An 18923-nucleotide genomic window follows, 5' to 3' on the forward strand; every position below is an offset into this window, starting at 1 on the left:
AGCATCCCTCAATTCCCACTCAGGATAGGAAAACAACAACACCCCAATGATCTTGCCCAAGGAATTGATGGAATTTCAAACCCTAGCGAGAACATAGTTGAAGAGGACAAGGAAATGGAACTGCAGTACTCTACGAAAGCTAGAGACTCTGACTCCAGTATTGTTGTGGTACTATCAGGGCGTCTATCTGAGACCTAGAACTGAGGAGCAGCCGGTTTTTTCCACTCCAACGACTAGCGTCTAGGAAGACAGACTGGATCTTCTGGTGGACCTGTCTCCATTCTACGAATTAGCAGCTGTAGATATGGAAAGAAACATCACAGGCAACGAGTCAGAGTAAAACATCATGAAGTCCATAAAGCAATATCAGCAAAGGAAGCAGAACCCAGACCAAGGTCTAGTTGGATTGGAAGGTGATCCAAAAAAAGACAAACTGAAGCATAATAAAAATAGAAAGGGCGCTGCAAGGGGAAGAACAACTACAAGGGGGATCAGCACAAGCAAGATTTTTTCAGCTAGAGGAGAATAGGAGTTGAGCTATGCAGACAAAGGCGAAGGGCTATGAATTCCAGATGTGTTACAAATGGATAAGATCCTTATATGGAATGTTCGTGGTATAGGGAACCAGCGTTCTCTTAGAACTACTAAGAGGCTTATCAGGGCTCATAACCCCTGGTTTGTAGTATTACTTGAGCCGAGGCTCAGATACGAGAAGAGGGTGGGAGTTGGTCTGTCCCTCGGTTACCACTCATCCTGCTCTAATGGGGATGTAGGGGGTAAAATATGATTTTTCTACAAATACTCTATCCAGTTTCAATTAGCAATATGTCAAATCAGTCCCTTTCTATTCTTCTCAACCTGTAGGATATAACAGTTCCTATCAATCTAACCTTTGTTTATGCTAGCTGCTCGAGGACTCTCAGGAGAGAGCTATGGGATGAGATGGCTGCTATGTCATCTTCGGTGAATGATATTTAGGCGATTGGTGGGGATTTCAATGTCGTGACGGTTGCCTCGGAGAGAAGAAGTAGAAGTCAACTAGATAGAGCTAGCTAAGCTAAATTTTCTGATGCAATCAATAATGCAGGGCTGTTGGATGTAAGCTTCTTGGGAAACAGGTTCACTTGGAGCAACAATCAAGCGGGTTCCTCCAGGGTCTGGGTGAGACTGGACAAGGTCCTCATCAATGCTACCTGGGCAGCCTTCTTCCCGCCTTCCATGTGTATCATCTGCAAAGGGTCAATTCTGATCACACCCCTCTTCTTTTGGTTTTACCTCTAAGAGCCCCCACTGGCCCTAAGCCTTTCAGATTTCAGAAGATGTGGATTCAGCATGTGTCTTTTCAGCAGGTTGTCAGCATAGCTTGGAAAAGGGCAGAATCTCCTCACTCGGTGTTTAATGTGATTGTGAAACTTAAGGAAGTGGAGCAGGATCTCAAAATATGGAACAAATATGTTTTTCGAAACATCTTCGAGCAAGTCAGTCAGGCTGAGAGGGAGCTCAGCGAGCTTGAGGCTAGCACCCAAACCGCAGATGCCTCGGATGGTCCCTCCCCTTAATAGCTCATGGATATCGGAGCTGCAACTGATAAGCTCAATAGGCTGGAATTAATGCAAGAGATTTATTGGAAGCAAATGGCTCGTATTAACTAGCTTACAGAAGGTAACAGAAACATAAAATTTTTCCACACATCTATGGCTGTAAATCAATGCAGATCCCTTATTCGAAAGATTACTTGAGACTTGGGCCAAGACATGGAACATCCAGATGGTATAAAAGCAGAGGCGGTAGATTTTTTCAAGCGCCAGTTTAGCGCCTCAGCAGTAACGAACGCTCACCACATTATTCAGGTCATCCTGTAGCTTGTTTCTCAGCATCAGAATCACAGGCTGATGGCCCCGCCGACTCTTCTCGAGGTTAAGCAGGCCGTCAATTCTATTCCCACGGATGCAGCTCTGAGGTTGGATGGTTTCTCAAGCGAGTTCTTTGTTGCTTGTTGGGAATTGGTGGCCGAGATATCCAGAACGTCATCATTTATGTGAGACCCATATCCTAGCCCATACTGTTCCGTCAACTCCCGTGATCCTTCCCGTCGAATTTCGATAACCCGCGACCTATGATCGATGTTTACGTGCAACCCTAAGTCGTATCCCGTAGATTTAAGATGGCTTAATCTGAGTCGTGTACCATTGCGACCGCACCGTCGCCGTGGTTCCGACACCGCGTATTATGCACTGATCCGATACCCTAGTAAGGAGATGTGGGCCGGCGTTTATTTCAAAGAAAATACCGCACGTTTGCAATCCCAAGAGAATCTCTACAACCCATCCCATCAATTAATCAATCAAAGTACACACCCATACTTTTTTTCTCCACAAGTCAAGCAACCACCAAGTCAACTCTCTCTCACCCTCTCTCTTACACACCCATACATGTCAAGTACCACGTCACTTCACATCCATCACTCCATCACCCATCACCTCCCTTACAACCCTCTCTCTCCCTCATTTCTCAACACAAATTCCAAGCTAGCAAGAGAAGTGCATGTCCATGCATTCCAAGAGAGAAAAGTGATTTTGCCATCCCAAAAACCTTCATCCTAGCCATTCATTTCTCATATTCCACCATCAAAGTGAGACACAAGGAGATCAGCTTTCCAACGGACCAAGAAGATCGAACGGTGGGTGCTTATTAGACTAGATTTTTTATGTTTTAATGATGGGCCAAGTGAGGTCTACCGATTGATGGTATGGATCTCACTTTGGACCCTAGGTGTGGTCGATGACCCACCTTGATCTTCATGATCATTCCACGATGGGGCTACCCTCCATGGACCCTATCATGATGTTTATTTTTCTTGCATAAAAGAGGTCATCCGTCCATTTTGGGTGGAGAAGGAACCTCCACCATTGATCTTTAATTTGGTGGGCCACATGTATTGGGACCCACTTGATGTATGATTGAAGGCAAGGGAGGACTCATAGTGGTGGAGCCCTCCATCACACGTGTCCCGTCTCTCTCTCTCTCTCTTTCCATTTTCTTTGTGATGATGTAGTTGTGTGGCCCCCTTGGATGGACCCCACTTTGATGTATGCATTACCCATGCCATCCAACCCTTCCTTTTGGTGGCTCACGTCCATAGGTGGGGCCCACCTCAAATGTATGTATCATGCCCAAACCGTCCAGCGTCTCAACTGGGAAAACACAAATATTAGCTTTATTCGTAAGCTTTTGGATGGGCCACTTATGTAGGCCCCACATTGACGTATGGATTCAATCTAAGCCGTCCATCCTTTTCCCCACCTCGTTTTAGGCGTTGAGCCAAAAAATGAAGCTGATCCGACTAACTGGTGGGCCATACCTTAGCAAACGGTGATATTTACCATTTAAATTCACTTAAATTTTTCTACACGCCGAAACATGCCCAATATTGGGCTTGATGGATTTTTTATGGACTGTAGAAACCAGTGGGTGGGGTGGATTCTTCCAACGCGGGCCCCACGCGTGAAAAACTGTACAAAAACATATTTTTTAAAAAAAAAAAAAGCCAGCAGCAGGTGCTGCTGCTATTGGCGTGCAGTAGCGTCTTGCTGCGGTTGACGGACGGTCGGGCAAGGGAACACGGGTCCCAGCTGTGGGCCCCACCGTGATGTATGACCACATCCACACCGTGCATTTGTTGGGTCCCCTTTGGGACAATGGGCCCCTCAAAAATCAGACATAGAGGAAGCTCAAGTGGCCCATGTCACAGGCAACAATGTGATTGAACCTATACCTTTAAAACCCTATTGGGTATCACAGAAGTTTTGGATCACTTGAAATTTGTTTTTCCTATTCATCTGGGTCTCTGTGACCTCGTCAACAGATTGGATGTAAAACAAACGTTATGGTGGGCCCCACGTGGGACCCACAGATGTATGTATTGTATCCACACTTCCATTAGTGTGGCCACCACACATGATGTATATGTTTTATTCACACTGTCCATTGTCCAGCAATGGATGGTGGGGCCCTCTGATATTAGTATTTTACCTACTTTGTCCAGTCCAGGGGACGTGGACCCCACCTCGATGCATGTGCTTCCTTATGTGCCATCCATCTCAAGGGCCCACCATGATGCATGTGTTATATCCAACCGTCCAACCATTTTGAGATATTGTTTTATGGTATGGGAGGAAGGATGAGTCAGATCTCAAGTTCAAGTGGACCCACCATTGAAAATAGTGGGGATAGTGACATTCACCGTTCAAAACTTCTTAAGGGCCCATGGGTTGAGGCCCATAGTGATGTATTTGGAGCCCATGGGTTAAGGCCCATTGTGATGTATTAGGGCCCATGGGTTGAGGCCCATTATGATGTATTTGGGGCTCATGGGTTAAGGCTCATTGTGATGTATTAAGGCCCGTGGGTTGAGACCCATTGTGATGTATTTCCGACCCATTTGTCAAGGCCCATTATGATGTGTTTCTGGCTCATATGTTGTGGCCCATTGTGATATATTTTCAGCCCATGTGATGAGGCCCATCTTGATGTATTTGTGGCCCACATGGCTAGGCCCGATGTGGTGTACATGTGGCTCAATGCGAGGAATGTGCACCCGATGTAATGTGTGATTTCACTATAATGCAGGTAATGATGTCTATGGCGGGCCGTGCCTTGGGAGTAATGTTGGTTTGACGTCCACATTGTAAGAATAATGTTGGTTAAATGTCCGCATTATGACTCTCCCTAGGGCCCATTGATAGACCCATACTTGTTGTGTGTAGGCCTCTGAGCCTATCTTTGTTATGAGAGTAGTTCATCACCTTATAACATGCTTAGTGTAACTCCATGATTCATGCCCATACGCATTATATGTATGCTTGATATGAGGAGTGAGTGATCATAGCATATGCCATTGATCAGATTATTTATGAGACTCAGTGACATGAGTTACCCACATGAGCGCATAGTATGCGCAGGATTGCTGCATGACTGGATAGTGTGACTCATGCATCTCGTATATGTATGACTTGATCATTGTATGCCCAAGCAACATCAGGGTCGTGGTCTCCACAGGCACACCGTGGATAGCTAAATGGGACACCAAAAATCCTTGGTTCTAGCACTATGGACACTTAGGATGTCCTTGGGTGAAAATCCTAGAATCTCCAAGGTTAGGAGGTGCCCCAACGTCTACACCGAGTGGAACATGAGCGCCCGAGTGCCGAATACTAGTAGGTTGCGTCTCTCACTGTGTCGTGGTCGGTTGGGAGGGGGTGTGGCCTTATCCGGCCGAGTGAGGGGGCTATAAGCTAGGCCGAGTATGACCAACTCGTTAATGAGTCCGCTATCGACGAGCTGAGTAGGTATTAGTAGATTGGTGGCTAAGTGGATAGTGAGGTCTCTTCCACTCACTGGGCTGTGCAGCTAGGGAGGGAGCAGTCGGTGTGGAGTGTAATAGACTCCAGTGATTTTCCTAAAGAGCAACTGTACTGATATGTGGACTTATTGATCAGGAATTGCATATCCATTCATTCATTCATTCACTATCCACTTGGGCTGGTGGTGCATAACTATTTGTTACGTGCACCTTCGCATAGCCAGGATTTCGGTTGGGCGCACGACTAACATGAGATCAGGAGTTTACCACATTGAGTCGGACTATCCAAATTTAGGTATGGGACTGGTTTGGATAGAAGTCCCTTATGGTGGACCCCGTAGCCTGCGATACTATGTACTATCATCTCGACTTCACATTCCAGTATGGTCATTTCATTAGCATCACATATTACATTGCATCCATAGTACTTAATATTTTTGGGTTACTATATTTTTACACTTATATGGCCTAGATGAGGTTGATGGTATTCATGGCTCATCAGGATTTATATATTGTATTGCATCCTCAGCATCTTTTATTGTCTTATTATGTTTTGCATCGCATAACCTTGGTACGGTTGATAGCACTCATGGACTTACCAGTATATTTTCGCTTACTCTGATATTGTATGATTCATGATCTTGTCAGTATTTCTGCTTATTCCGATGATGTATGATTTATGGGTTTTTTGGTATACTTGACACTTATCTTGTGCACACACTTTCACCACCCTCTAAGCTTTTGTAAGCTTATGCACGATAGATGCATGCAGGTGGCGTTAGGTTGCAGCAGCATTGAGCTTGAAGTGTGCAACTGTCTTCTGGAGCTTTGATTTCGATATATGTATTTTCCTTTCAGCATTGTATTCAAATGATTATATTGGTGGATATGTGATGATGATGTTACCTTTATGATTTAGGTATACTTGTGGTTATGCTTCTTATGAGACAAATGTATGTTGGAAAATCCTCCTTGTAGGATCCTAGGATCGGAACCTGGCGTATGTACGCTAGGGGCCGAGAATGGGATACTATGGAGGTTGTTGGCGTCGGGTTCGGCGATCGGGATTCCTCTGAATCCAATTTTCGAGTTTGGGGCGTGACAATCTATCTGTTCCAAGGTGGTAAGATCCCAGGATCATTACTACTTCACTCATTTGTTTAATTCCGAAGATGCAATCTCTAAATAAGTTTTCAGACTACCGTCTTATAAGTTTATGCAATTGCCTATACAAAATTTTTACCAATATTGTGGCCTCCAGATTAAGTGCAATCCTTCCTTCGATCATCTCGTTAGAGCAAGGGGCTTTCATCTTGGGTCGTCTCATTTCTAAAAACATCGCTCTCAACTAGGAGATTTTCAGAGACATCTCCAGGAAAGTCCGGGGTGGAAACATCTTTCTCAAGTTGGATATGGAGAAAGCATATGATAGAGTCGATTGACACTTTCTCAAGCAGGTCCTATATTGGTTCGGTTTCGATAAAAGGTGGGTGGACTTGGTCGAAAAATGTTGGGGTAATAATTGGTTTTTGGTGATGGTCAATGAGGAGGTGACGGGTTTCTTCAAATCAACCAGAGGTTTACGGTAGGGTGATCCTCTCTCCCCTGCGCTTTTCGTTATTGTAACGGAGGTTCTCAGTCGGGGCCTTAAGTCCTTATTGGGCCAAGGCCGGTGCACCCCTTTCAAAACCCGCAGGGGCTGCCCGCGTATGTCTCACCTCCTTTATGCCGACGACACCCTTTTATTCCTTAATGGGGGTCTCACTTCGCTTCGGGTCATTAGGGATTTTTTGGTCTCCTATCAGGAAGCTTCGGGCCAAAGCATCAATCGCCGGAAAAGCTATTTTGTTTGCGCCGATAAGATGACGTCTTCAAGGGTAAGAGCAATCGAGGATGTCCTAGGAATTTCCAAGGCCTCCTCCACATTTACGTATTTGGGTGTTCCTATCTCGGCGGGTAGAGTGAAATCAATTATGTTTCAACCGCTTCTGGACAGGATAAAAGGGTGTATCCGGGATGGTAGGCTAGGAATCTCTCTCAGGATTGTAGAATGGTCCTCATTAAGCATGTTCTGGGAAGTGTCCCCATCCACTCTATGGCAGCGGCGCATATTCCTATGTAGGTTCTGCATTCTCTAGAAAGGTGTTTTTGTAATTTTTTTTGGGGTTGGTCGCAAGGTAAAAGGAAGCTCCACTGGATGAACATGAAAAGATTGGAAATTCCTCTTGATGAGGGTGAGCTGGGCTTTAGGCGTTTGCAAGATGTAATACAGGCCTTTCGTTTGAAGATGGCTTGGAGTATCCTCTTTGAGAAGAACGAGAGCTTGTGGGGTACTTTCATGGGTGCCAAATACATCTCTGTTTTGCATCCAGATGATTCAAATAGGCAATGCTGCTTTACCTCCCCTCTTTGGACTCGTATTCAGTCCCAATTCTCCCTTTTGGCTCCTATTGTTCAGCAGCAGTTAGGAGAGGGAACTTGTCTCCTGTGGTCAAAGAACTGGTCTGGACTTGGCCGACTTATGGACGTTGTTGTCACTCCCATCCCAGAGGTTTTGTTGGAGATGCAGGTCAGGATTTTCTGGGACCGTGCGGCCCATTGCCTCATTCCGCAGTCTTCAGCTTTCTTCCTCAACGGGCAATTGATTACATATTCCATGTCACGCCCCAAATCCGAAAATCGGATTTACAGGAATCCCGATCGCAGAATCCAGTGCCGACAGCCTCCGTAGTACCCCATTCTCGGCTACTAGCATCCATATGCCAGATTCCGATCCTGGGATCCTACAAAGAGGATTTTTTCTCCTTTTTTTATATGCATTTAACTCGTAATAAGCATAACCACAAGATTACCGATTTCACAAAGGCAACATCATCATCATATATCCACTAATATAATCATTTGAGTACAATGCTGAAAGAGAAATACATAAATAGAAAATCAAGCTCCAGAAGACCACTGTACACTCCAAGCTCAATGCTCCTGCAACATAACATCACCTGCACGCATCTATCGTGCATAAGCTTATAGAAAGCTTAGACGGTGGTGTAAGTGTGTGCACATGGTAAGTGTCAAGTATTCAATACAATACCATATTCATACAATACCAGAAATACTGGTAATCCATAAATCGTACAACGTCAGAATAAGCAGAAATACTGACAAGATCATGAATTATCAGAGTAAACAGAAATACTGACAAAATCAGGAATTATCAGAGTAAATAAAAGTACTGACAAAGTCATAAATCACACGATAACAGAGTAAGCAGAAATACTAATAAGTCCATGAGTCATACAATATTAGAATACGCAATAGAAATTAACTATGTAAATGAGGAGACATAGAGAGCCAAATATCATATGCAGAGGATGCAATACAATATACATTCTTGATGAGTCATACAAATAGCGTCAGTCATACCATATGCCGCGGATGTAATGCAACATGCAGTGTGAATGGAATGACCATGCTAAAGTGTGAAGTCGGGATGGTAGTACGTAGTATTGCAAGTTATGGGGTTTATCACAATGGACTTCTATCCAAACTATTCACATACCTAATTTGGATAGTCAGACTCAATGTGGAAGACTCCTGATTTCAGGTTAGTCGCGCGCTCCAACCGAAATCTTGGCCATTACAAAGATACACAGCCCGAGTGGATAGTGAATGAATGAATGAATGAGTATGCAACTCCTGATCAATAGGTCCACATATCAGTACAGTTCCTCTTTGGGATCATCACTGGGATTTAGTACACTCCAAATGGCACTGCCGCTCTCCTAGCTGCACAGTCCAAGTGAGGGTAAGAAATCTCACTATCCGCCTGGCTAATAGTCTGCCAATACCTATTTGGCACGTCGATAGCGAACCCATTCACGAGCTGGTCAAACTCAACCTAGCAATGCCCCCTGTGCTCGGGTGAGTAAGGCCACACTCCCTCCCAACTGACCACGGCATAGTGGGAGACGTGGCTTCCTGGTATTCGGTACTCGAGTGCTCATATATCCACTCGGTTTTAACGTTGAGGCGTCCTCAGGTACCAAAAGGGTTTAGGGATTTTCACCCAGGGCCATCTATGGCAGCCCGATGCTAGAACAAATTTTTGGTGTCTTGTTTGGTCATTCACGATATGCTTGTGGAGGCTACGGCCCTGATGTCACTAGGGTGTACAGTAATCATAATGCAAGGTGCATGAGTCATACAATCTAGTCATGCATCAATCCTGCGCATACCGTGCGCTCATGTGAGATAACCTCCGCCTATCAGGGAGTCTCATAACAACATGCTCAATGATATATGTAACGATTAACCACATCTCAAAACAAACATGCAGATGATGCATATGGGCATGTATCATGATGCTATGCTGTCACGTACTCATAATCAGTATCAATATCCGGCATCGACAATCGACCTCGACAATGTGGACATTTAACCTACATTGCCCCCAAGGAATGACCCATATAGAGCCTAACATACAGTGAATCTATGGCCTCACACAAGAGCCAAATATACAATACCATGGGCCTCAGTTAAGAGCTTAATACACATCATGATCGGCCTGTCACATGGGCCTAATATACAACACCATAGGCTCCATCGCCTAGCCCTTAAATGCACCACAATAAGCATCATCACATAAGCCTCATATACATCACATTAGACCTTAAACACGGGCTAAATACACATCACAACAGGTCTCAAATAAAGGCCACATATACATCACATTGGGCCTCAAACACAGGCCGAATGTACATCACAATGGGCATCAAATATGGGCCGCATATACATCAAATTGGGCCTCGATAATCGAAATCGGTAATCGAAATTGGCCTCAAAGATTGGCCTCAACAATCGAAATCGGCCTCGACCTTCGATAATCGGAATCGATAACCGGTAATCGGCAATCGGAATCGGCCTCGACCCCGATAATCGAAATCGGTAATCGACAATCGGAATTGACCTCGACCTCGATAATCAAAATTGGTAATCGACAATCGGAATTGGCCTCGACCCCGATAATCAAAATCGGTAATCAGCAGTCGAAATCGGTCTCAAAGATAGGCCTCAATAATCAGAATCGGTCTCGACCTTCGATAATCGGAATTGGTAATCGACAATTGGAATCGGCCTCGACCCCGATAATTGAAATCGATAATCGGCAATCGGAATCGGCCTCGACCCTGATCGGCAATCGGAATCGGCCTCGACCTCGATAATCAAAACCGGTAATCGGCAGTCGAAATCAGCCGCGACCCCGATAATCAAAATTGGTAATCGGCAGTCAGAATCGGCCTCGACCCTGATAATCAAAATCGGTAATCGGCAATCGGAATCGATTAATAATCGGCCTCGATGATTGGAATCGGCAATCGACATTAATGAAAGTGGCCTAACAAGGCCTAAGGAAAGGTCACAATGTGGACATCCAACCATTATTGCCCATCAATGTGGACATCCAACCATCATTGCCCATCAATGTGGACATTTAACCAACATTGCTCCCAAGGAGTGGCCTTCATAGGGCCAAACATATAGTGGCCCCATGGCCTTACACAGGGGCCTAATATATAACACCATGGCCACAAATATACATCACATGTGGGCCTTTCTAAATGGGCCACAATACATCGCAATAGGTCGCATCATTTGGACCGGAATACATTACAATGGGCCACAGCATATGGGCCAGAAATATATCACAATGGCCACAACATACGGGCCAGAAATATATGACAGGTGGGCCCTGTATATGGGCTTCAATACATCCAAGTGGGCCTCAAATATACATCAAGTGGACCGCACAACAAGTGGGCCCTGCACATGGACCTCATATACACGGCAAGTGGGCCCTACAAATGGGTCTCATATACATCAAATGAGCCACGTACCTAGGCCTCGAATACATCAAGTGGGCCATACATCATGGGCCTAATACATATCACAATGGGCCTTACCCTTAGGCCACGAATACCTCATAATGGGCCACAACTCATGGGTTTCAAATACATCATAATGGGCCACAAATACATCGCAATGAGCCACGTCACGTGAGCGGGCCTCATATACATCAAGTGGGCCGTATCAATGGGCCGCACTAATGGGCCTCATATAACTAGGTGGGCTACATCAATGGACCACACTAATGGGCCACATAGATGACTACAAATATATCAAAGTGGGCCACAAAATCATTATATCAGGCCGCTCAATGGGCCGTACCAATGAGCCTCATATACAACACGTCGGGCCTCATGGACGGGCTACAAATTCATCGAGGTGGGCCTCATGGATGGGCCATAAATATATCAAGGTGGGCCTCATCATATGGGCCGCACAAAAAATTATTTCAATAGTTGTAGGTGTAACATGTGTATCCCTGCACACATGGCCCACGTATGATGATCAGCACTGTCCAAACATTGTCCAGGTAAATCAGTACCGTTCAAAATTTCCATGTAAATCGGCGCCATCCACACATTGTCCAGCACTGTCCAGATGGCCTGGACGGTGTGGATGAAATAAATACATCACGTTGGTGTCCAACGCTGGCCAAACAGGTGAGCGGCGTGGGGGTCACATACATCAAATGGGATCCACAAAACTTGCTGCCGTTGAGGCAGCAGCAGAGCGGCTCATGGAGAGTTGCTGGCCCACCATCCAGATGATGGACGGTGGGATATAATGTATCCATCATGGTAGGGTCCACACACGTGGCCCACCCCTAATAGGATGGCGTGGAGAATACATCCATCACGCTGCGCGCCACAGTACAGCACCTTCCGGGTGGACGGTGCAGATGTAACACATATAAGGTGGGTCCCACCGATCTCACTGACGCCACACCACACGTCAGTTATGTAGCTGGTGTAAAATACACCAGCCAATATACTTTAATGCAGTGGGTCCCACGTGGCACCATCCACAATGGCCGGTGCAGATAGAATTCATACATCAAGGGTGGGCCTGGATAGATCAGGTGGGCCCAGACCAAATGGCAGGTGGGCCCCACCTCCTGGATGAATGGTGTCGATAAAACACTACATTGCAGTGGGCGCCATAGAGCTTGCTGACGTGATACAGTTGGTGGGACCCGTAAACTTACTGACGCCAAACCAGCAGTACCTTGCTGCGTGAGACCCACCGTCCCAACCTGGCAGAGGGTGTGGATACTCAATACATTAAGGTGGCCCCATCCCACACTCACAACAGGTATGGGTGGGTCCCACGTCCTGCAAAAAGGAGGATAACGTGGTGAAAACACACATGTTACGGTGAGGCCTCTCTAACCTGGGTCTCTATGGTGGTCGATACACTATAAAAAAAAAATCACGGTGGGTCCCACCCACCCACACGTGTCACACGTGTGGGTGGGCCATGCCTCAAATCATATGAATGGCTGGAGGAGCACATACATCCTGGTGCGTCCCACACCACCGTCCAGACGGACGGTTTAGATATAAACCATATACATCAAGGTGCATGGGTCCCACTAGCCCACACGTGTCACACGTGTGGGTGGGCTCCACGTGGTAAATAAATGGACGGATGGATATATCCTCATGGTTAGATCGTCAGAACTTGCTGACGTCATAGGCATGTGGAAGCAGGTGTGAGGTACTCCAGCAAATCCCACCTCTCATCGTCCAGTCCCGGGACGGTGAGGATACAAGACATCCATAATGCTGGGCCTCTAAACCCCACACGTACAAAACGTGTAGTGTGGGCCCTACCGTCCCAGACATTGGGCGGTGTGGATAAAACTCACAGGTCACGGTGGTCCCACATCCAGTGGGCCATATGTTTGGATCAAGCTAGTGTGTGTATCTTATATATATATTAATTTTTTTTCCTTCATCCATGGCATGCCAAAAGGCAGCAGCATGGTGGGCCTCATGTTCGGACGGTCTGGGTCAGGTGGGCCACGTGTTAGAGAGAGAATGGTGGAAATGGGAGGGACCCTGCCACTATGGGTCTCTCTTTGACATAAGGCATACATCAAAATAGGTTCCACATATGTGGGCCCATAAATCACAAATTAAATAAATAAAATCACCCACAAACCATGAAGATTCACTCACCTTTGATATTCTTAGACTTCTTCTTCCGTCAATGCATGCTAGAGATCCAATGGATGGACTTCAACGGTTGAGATCGACTTAGGATGGTGGGGATGGAAGGTAGGAAGGTGGGCCACACAAGCTCTATCCATGGAGCTTGCTTGGACGTTGGAGTCTCATGAGGTTTGCTTGGTGAGGTGGGGTGATGGGATGAGATGGCATGGTGTTTGTTGACTTGAAGTAAGAAATGAATGAGGTGGGTATGGGTTATGTAAGAGAGAGTTGACTTGGGGAATGGGTGAGGGATGGGCTTGGTAAGGTTGTGTACTTGACATTTATTGATGGATTGAGGTGACCTATCGTAGAGATTCTCTCAGAATCTGTAACACATGGCGTTTCATCAGAAAATACATGGGCCTACATCTCCTGGCCCGGGTATCGGATCGATGTGCGAGTCACGGCGTTGGAACCGCGGCGACGGCGCAATCGCTAGAGTACATGTTTCGAGTTGAGCCAACTCCGATATGTTTGACTCATCTTAGGATCGCGTGAGAATGTCGGATACAGGTTGTGGGTCGCCGAAATTCAACTGAGAGGACCGCGGAAGCCTACGGAACGGTACAGGCTAGGATACGAGTCTCACAAAGGTGGCTTCAGCTTATCAGACGACCCTGATTCCATTTTCTAGCTATTGACTCAGTTAGGCAAGTTCACAGTCAGCTCAGTCAGAAACATTTACAGATCTCCCTCTCTGCCTATGGAGTGGTCCAGCCACTTGTGGAGCAGTGTGTTGCTGCCCAAAATCTTATTACTGGCGTGGAGGATCATACGAAATGCAGTCCCGGTCGACAGTGCACTGCAGTCATGGGGCATACAGCTTGCTTCAGCGTGCGTCTGCTGTGGGTTACAGAATCCAATCCAAAAATCTGTCGAGACCATCCCTCATCTCTTTCTCCATAGCTGCATGGCGAAGGCTCTATGGGGTTATGTGGGGGGCATCTTCCACATCCATATCTTGCCAGCTCATTCATTCAGCCTTCGGATTGAGCAGTGGAAAAGCGCTTTCTCTGCTTCAGGAAAGATTTTAGTTGCACAAAAGCTGGCCCCTTACTTAATTTGCTGGGTGGTGTGGAATGCCCGCAATTTTGTGAGGTTTGTTAGCAAATCGGCTTCCTTTCCCGCTCTGTTTGCTAAGATAGACTAGTGGCTGAGGTATGTTGCTGATCGGAGTGAAGGGAGGTCAGCCCTGAATCCAACCTCGTCGGCTATGCGCAGGAACTCGGGGTCAGCTCCTGCGACTCAGTTTCGTGCTTAGACGAATGTAGTGCGATGGATCAAGCCGGGTAATGATTGGGTCAAGGTTAATGTCGATGGTTCTAGTAGGGGTAACCCAGGGCTCTCTGGCAGTGGGGGGATTTGCAGAAACTATAAATGTGAATTTTTGTTTGCTTTCTCCGTTGCGTATGGACAAGGTACAAATACGTGTGCGGAGATTCAGCCCATTCTTGACGGCCTTTCCCTTTGTCTGCAACGAGGATTCTATAAGGTGGAGATTGAATCTGACTCGTAGAATTTTGTGGACATTCTGAACGGTAACTCATGTCCGGGATGGAAGTGGAGCTACTGGATCAAGAGAATCTAAAATCTCAGAATGCTGGGCCAAACTCACATTGTCCATACCTTCAGGGAGGCTAATTTCCCTGCCGATGCGTTGGCTAGGATTGGGAGTGATACCTAGTGTGCTTCTCTCTTCTCAACTGTTGCCGAGCTACTGCATCATGTTAGGGGCCTGCTCTTCCTGGATAGGGTGGGTTTGGGGGCGTTTAGAGGTCATGATGGCAGGGCTCAACCTTATGTAATTAGCTTCTCTGTTTTTCTGTTTAGTGCTCACGATAGGCCTGCCTGGTTTTTTTTTTTTTTTGGGCAGGCCCGAATGTAACTCAGTCTTTGTGATTGAATGAAATCGTCTCTTTAGAAAAAAATAAAAAAATGACAACCTTGACCCTGACCCTTAACACTACAAGGGCATTCATATATTATCTGTGGGGTTCACCATCACATATGTGTGGAATCTACTTCATCCATTAACTTTGGAGTTTCATGGAAGGTCATGGTTGGAAATATGATCAACATCCGCTAGTCATATTGACCACATCACAAAAAAATAGTTCATATCAAACAAACACCATTATAAGTTATTAGGTTTTGTAGGCCATACAAAGATAGTGTTAGTAAGAAGTTAGCATCTTTCCATATAAATAGATGGCTATAAAGAAAATGAATATATTAGATCTAGGTTCCGGTAGGCCCAATAACTAATTCTATCCACGTCACTTATTCGAAATCGGATACTTTGTAACTTTTTCTTTACTCAAAATTGTACGGTTACTAATCCAAGTACAAGGGTAATTTGATATGAAAAACTTTAAAAAACATGCCAAATGACTATCATTGGAATATTTTAAACTTCACTTCTTTTCAAGAATTTGGCAAAACTACAAGGCTAGTATGACCAAAATCCCTGTATATTACACAATGAGACATGAATAGGTATTGGCCACTACCATTTGTTATCAGACAACATGTTTTTTTATACCACAAATGTATCACACGTTTAGGAAATCCAACCCATGAAGAAGGTTGGCACCAATGTTAAGAAGGCAGAAGCTGAAAAGACCGCTGATTTATTCACAACATTGGCTAAATATACATCTTGGATCGGATGAACAACTGTTCATTGATTTTAGTGTTATGGCCCACCTAGTGTTTGATTTAGGATGATTTTAGTTACAGAAGATAAACATGATAATACCGTCCTTTTGCATGGCTCAATGTCCCACATGTGAAACAAATTTTGGTGAGAGTGGGACGTAGATTGGGTACTAACCTGATGTAGAACGTGTCATAAATACGTTCTTAGTATGGTTGGGCCAAAAGTAGGTGGACCATAAATTGACCATAACTTTTGATCCAGGTATCGTTACGGGGTGCACCACCTATCAATCTTTACTGAAACAGGCCATCCCAGGTGAATTGACCTACAAGTGGGTTGCATCTGTTCATTTTGTCAGAAAACACGTGCTTTCAGCTTAAAATTGAATTTTTAGGAAAATATTACCATTTTTAGTAATTCCGAATTTTAATATTGTCCTATTTTTAGAGTTTTAGATTTTCTTCTTTTTTAGAAATAAATTGCAATTATACTAGAACTCTTCTACTAAAAGTTTATTTGAAATTTTTATTTTTAGAAATTAGGCTTTAGAAGAGTTTTATTAAAATTAGAATTTTTATTAGAGTTAGAATTTTGCTATTTTTGGAAATTACGAATTTTGGGTTTTTTTTTCTCTATATTAATAGTGTAACAGGGACATACATATCAATCATCAATAAATTTATTTCGAATATTCTAGAATTACTTCTAGTTTATATCTTTCCTCATGGATTCGGGGCATCTTTGTTAGGAATCCGGAGACGAGACGTGGATTCAAAGTAGTTACCCCCCCAAGGAATGTCCTTTCCTGCGTCAATTGGTATCAGAGCGAGGACTCCCCTCGGATCAATGGCAAACAACGAAGGCATGGACCAAAATTTTATGGACGGTGATCCAAGAATTCGTTATTTTTTGTAAAGAATGAAAGCTTCCCAGTGAGAGGATCAGCAAGTCATGCAAGGGTTAGAGGCTTTCATCGATCGCTTGATGGAGGCCATAGAGTAGTTTTGTATTCATGTCGGTAATCCGTCCCCAGTAGGCACTAGAACTCGTAATCGCACTGATCGCATGATGGTGCCAGTAGTGAACCACAAGATCACTCTTGAGAAGGTGGGATCCAGTGACATGATTCCACAACATCGTAGACGAGGCATTGATCAGATAGATCCAACAGATCAAGAATTCAAGATGAAATTCGATCTTCCCAGCTTCAATGGCCAACTCTACTTCAATGACTTCCTTGATTGGTTGCTAAAAGTTGAATATTTCTTTGACTACATGGACATCGTGGAAGAGAAGAAAGTTAAACTTGTCACATACAAGTTGACGGGCAGAGCTTAAGCTTGGTGGGAACAACTTCAACTCGAGCGGACGAGACAGATGAAGGCACCAATCCGCACATGGTCGCGGATGAAGCAATTGTTGCGCACGCGATACCTTCTTAGAGATTACAATCATGTATTATTCCAATAAAGTCAAAATTATTGGCAGGATAACCGATCAGTAAGGGAATATGCAGAGAAATCCCATTATTTGTTGGCGAAGGATGACCGTGTCTAAATGGAGTTGCAACAGGCCATATGATTCATCGGTGGCAAACATATGGCTCCTTTGGGAACGGAGAACTAATCCAAAACTTTTAAAGTGGAGGGACAATCTCTAATAACTGAACAAGCCTTTGTTCAACAATATGAGGAAACGAGAGATATATATGCATTAGTTGAAAAAAATAATATGTGGAGCCTGTGAACATTCCAAAGGATTTGGAACCAGTGTTGTAGGCATTCAAGGCAGTTGTACTTGATGAACTCCCTAATAAATTGCCTCCCATACGAGATATACAAAACCACATTGATCTCATCTTAGGGGTAAGTCTGCCTAATTGCCCACATTTTCAGAAATGTGAGATCTTGAAGGTGGAAGTGAATGAGCTGATTGATACTAATCAAGTCAAGGAAAGCATGAGTACATGTACCTTGTGTCAACTCAAGAGCTTAATGCCAAGTACAAGAAAATGACTAATAAACATTGGCGTCAGAAGTAAATCAGAATCATGAGTCAAGTCCCTTAAGTAACTCGAGGACGAGTTTTTATTTATTTATTTATTTAAGTGGAGGGGTCTGATGTAGAACATGTCACAGATACGTTCCTAGCATGGTTGGGCGAAAAGAAGTTGGACTGTAAATTGACCATAACTTCTGATTCGGGAATCGTTACGGGGTGTATAACCTATCAATCTTTACTGAAACGGGCCATCCGAGGAGAACCAACCTACAAAGTGGGTCGCATCTGTCCGTTTCATCAGAAAACGTGTACTTTAAGCTCAAAAAGGATTTTTTAGGAAAATATTACTATTTTTAGTAATTCCAAAATTTTAATATTTTCCTACTTTTAGAATTTCATATTTTCTTCCTTTTTATAAATAACTTGTAATTATGCTAGGACTCTCCTAGCAAAAGTTTATTTGGAATTTTTTATTTTAGAAATTAGGCTTTAGAATAGTTTTATTAGAATTATGATTTGTATTAGAGTTAGAATTTTGATATTTTTCGTAATTACGAATTTTGATTTTTTTTTTTCTATATTAATGGTGTAAAAGGGATATACATGTCAATCATCAATAAATTTATTTCGAATATTTTAGAATTACTTCTAGTTTCTATATTTCCTCATGAAGTCGAGGCATCTATGTGAGGAGCCCAGAGAAGCTCCGTGGATTCGAAGTAGTTATCCCCCAAGGAAGACGGTGCTCGACCTCACATCCGTCCCTCGTCGTAACCCCATGTTA

The 18923-nt window shown here is 44.4% G+C and overlaps 1 protein-coding gene across 1 annotated transcript; it reads left to right on the forward strand.

The window, feature by feature from the left end:
• The first annotated feature begins 7565 nt into the window (after positions 1 to 7565).
• LOC131227413 (uncharacterized) lies at positions 7566 to 14629 on the forward strand. Its single transcript, XM_058223218.1, has 2 exons — positions 7566 to 7931; positions 14114 to 14629. Exons 1-2 carry the CDS (start codon positions 7566 to 7568, stop codon positions 14627 to 14629), a joined length of 882 nt encoding a protein of 293 aa, XP_058079201.1.
• Positions 14630 to 18923: the final 4294 nt, after the last annotated feature.

The sequence above is a fragment of the Magnolia sinica genome, chromosome 2 (assembly GCF_029962835.1).
Source record: "Magnolia sinica isolate HGM2019 chromosome 2, MsV1, whole genome shotgun sequence".
Taxonomy (NCBI): Eukaryota; Viridiplantae; Streptophyta; class Magnoliopsida; order Magnoliales; family Magnoliaceae; genus Magnolia; species Magnolia sinica.

Excerpts from the sequence above, each read along its gene's own strand:
- LOC131227413 (XM_058223218.1), top strand. The coding sequence starts at position 7,566 with ATGAAAAGATTGGAAATTCCTCTTGATGAGGGTGAGCTGGGCTTTAGG. Across the intron at positions 7,932-14,113 it reads AGGTTTTGTTGGAGATGCAG|CTATTGACTCAGTTAGGCAA; the intron begins GTCAGGATTTTC and ends TCCATTTTCTAG.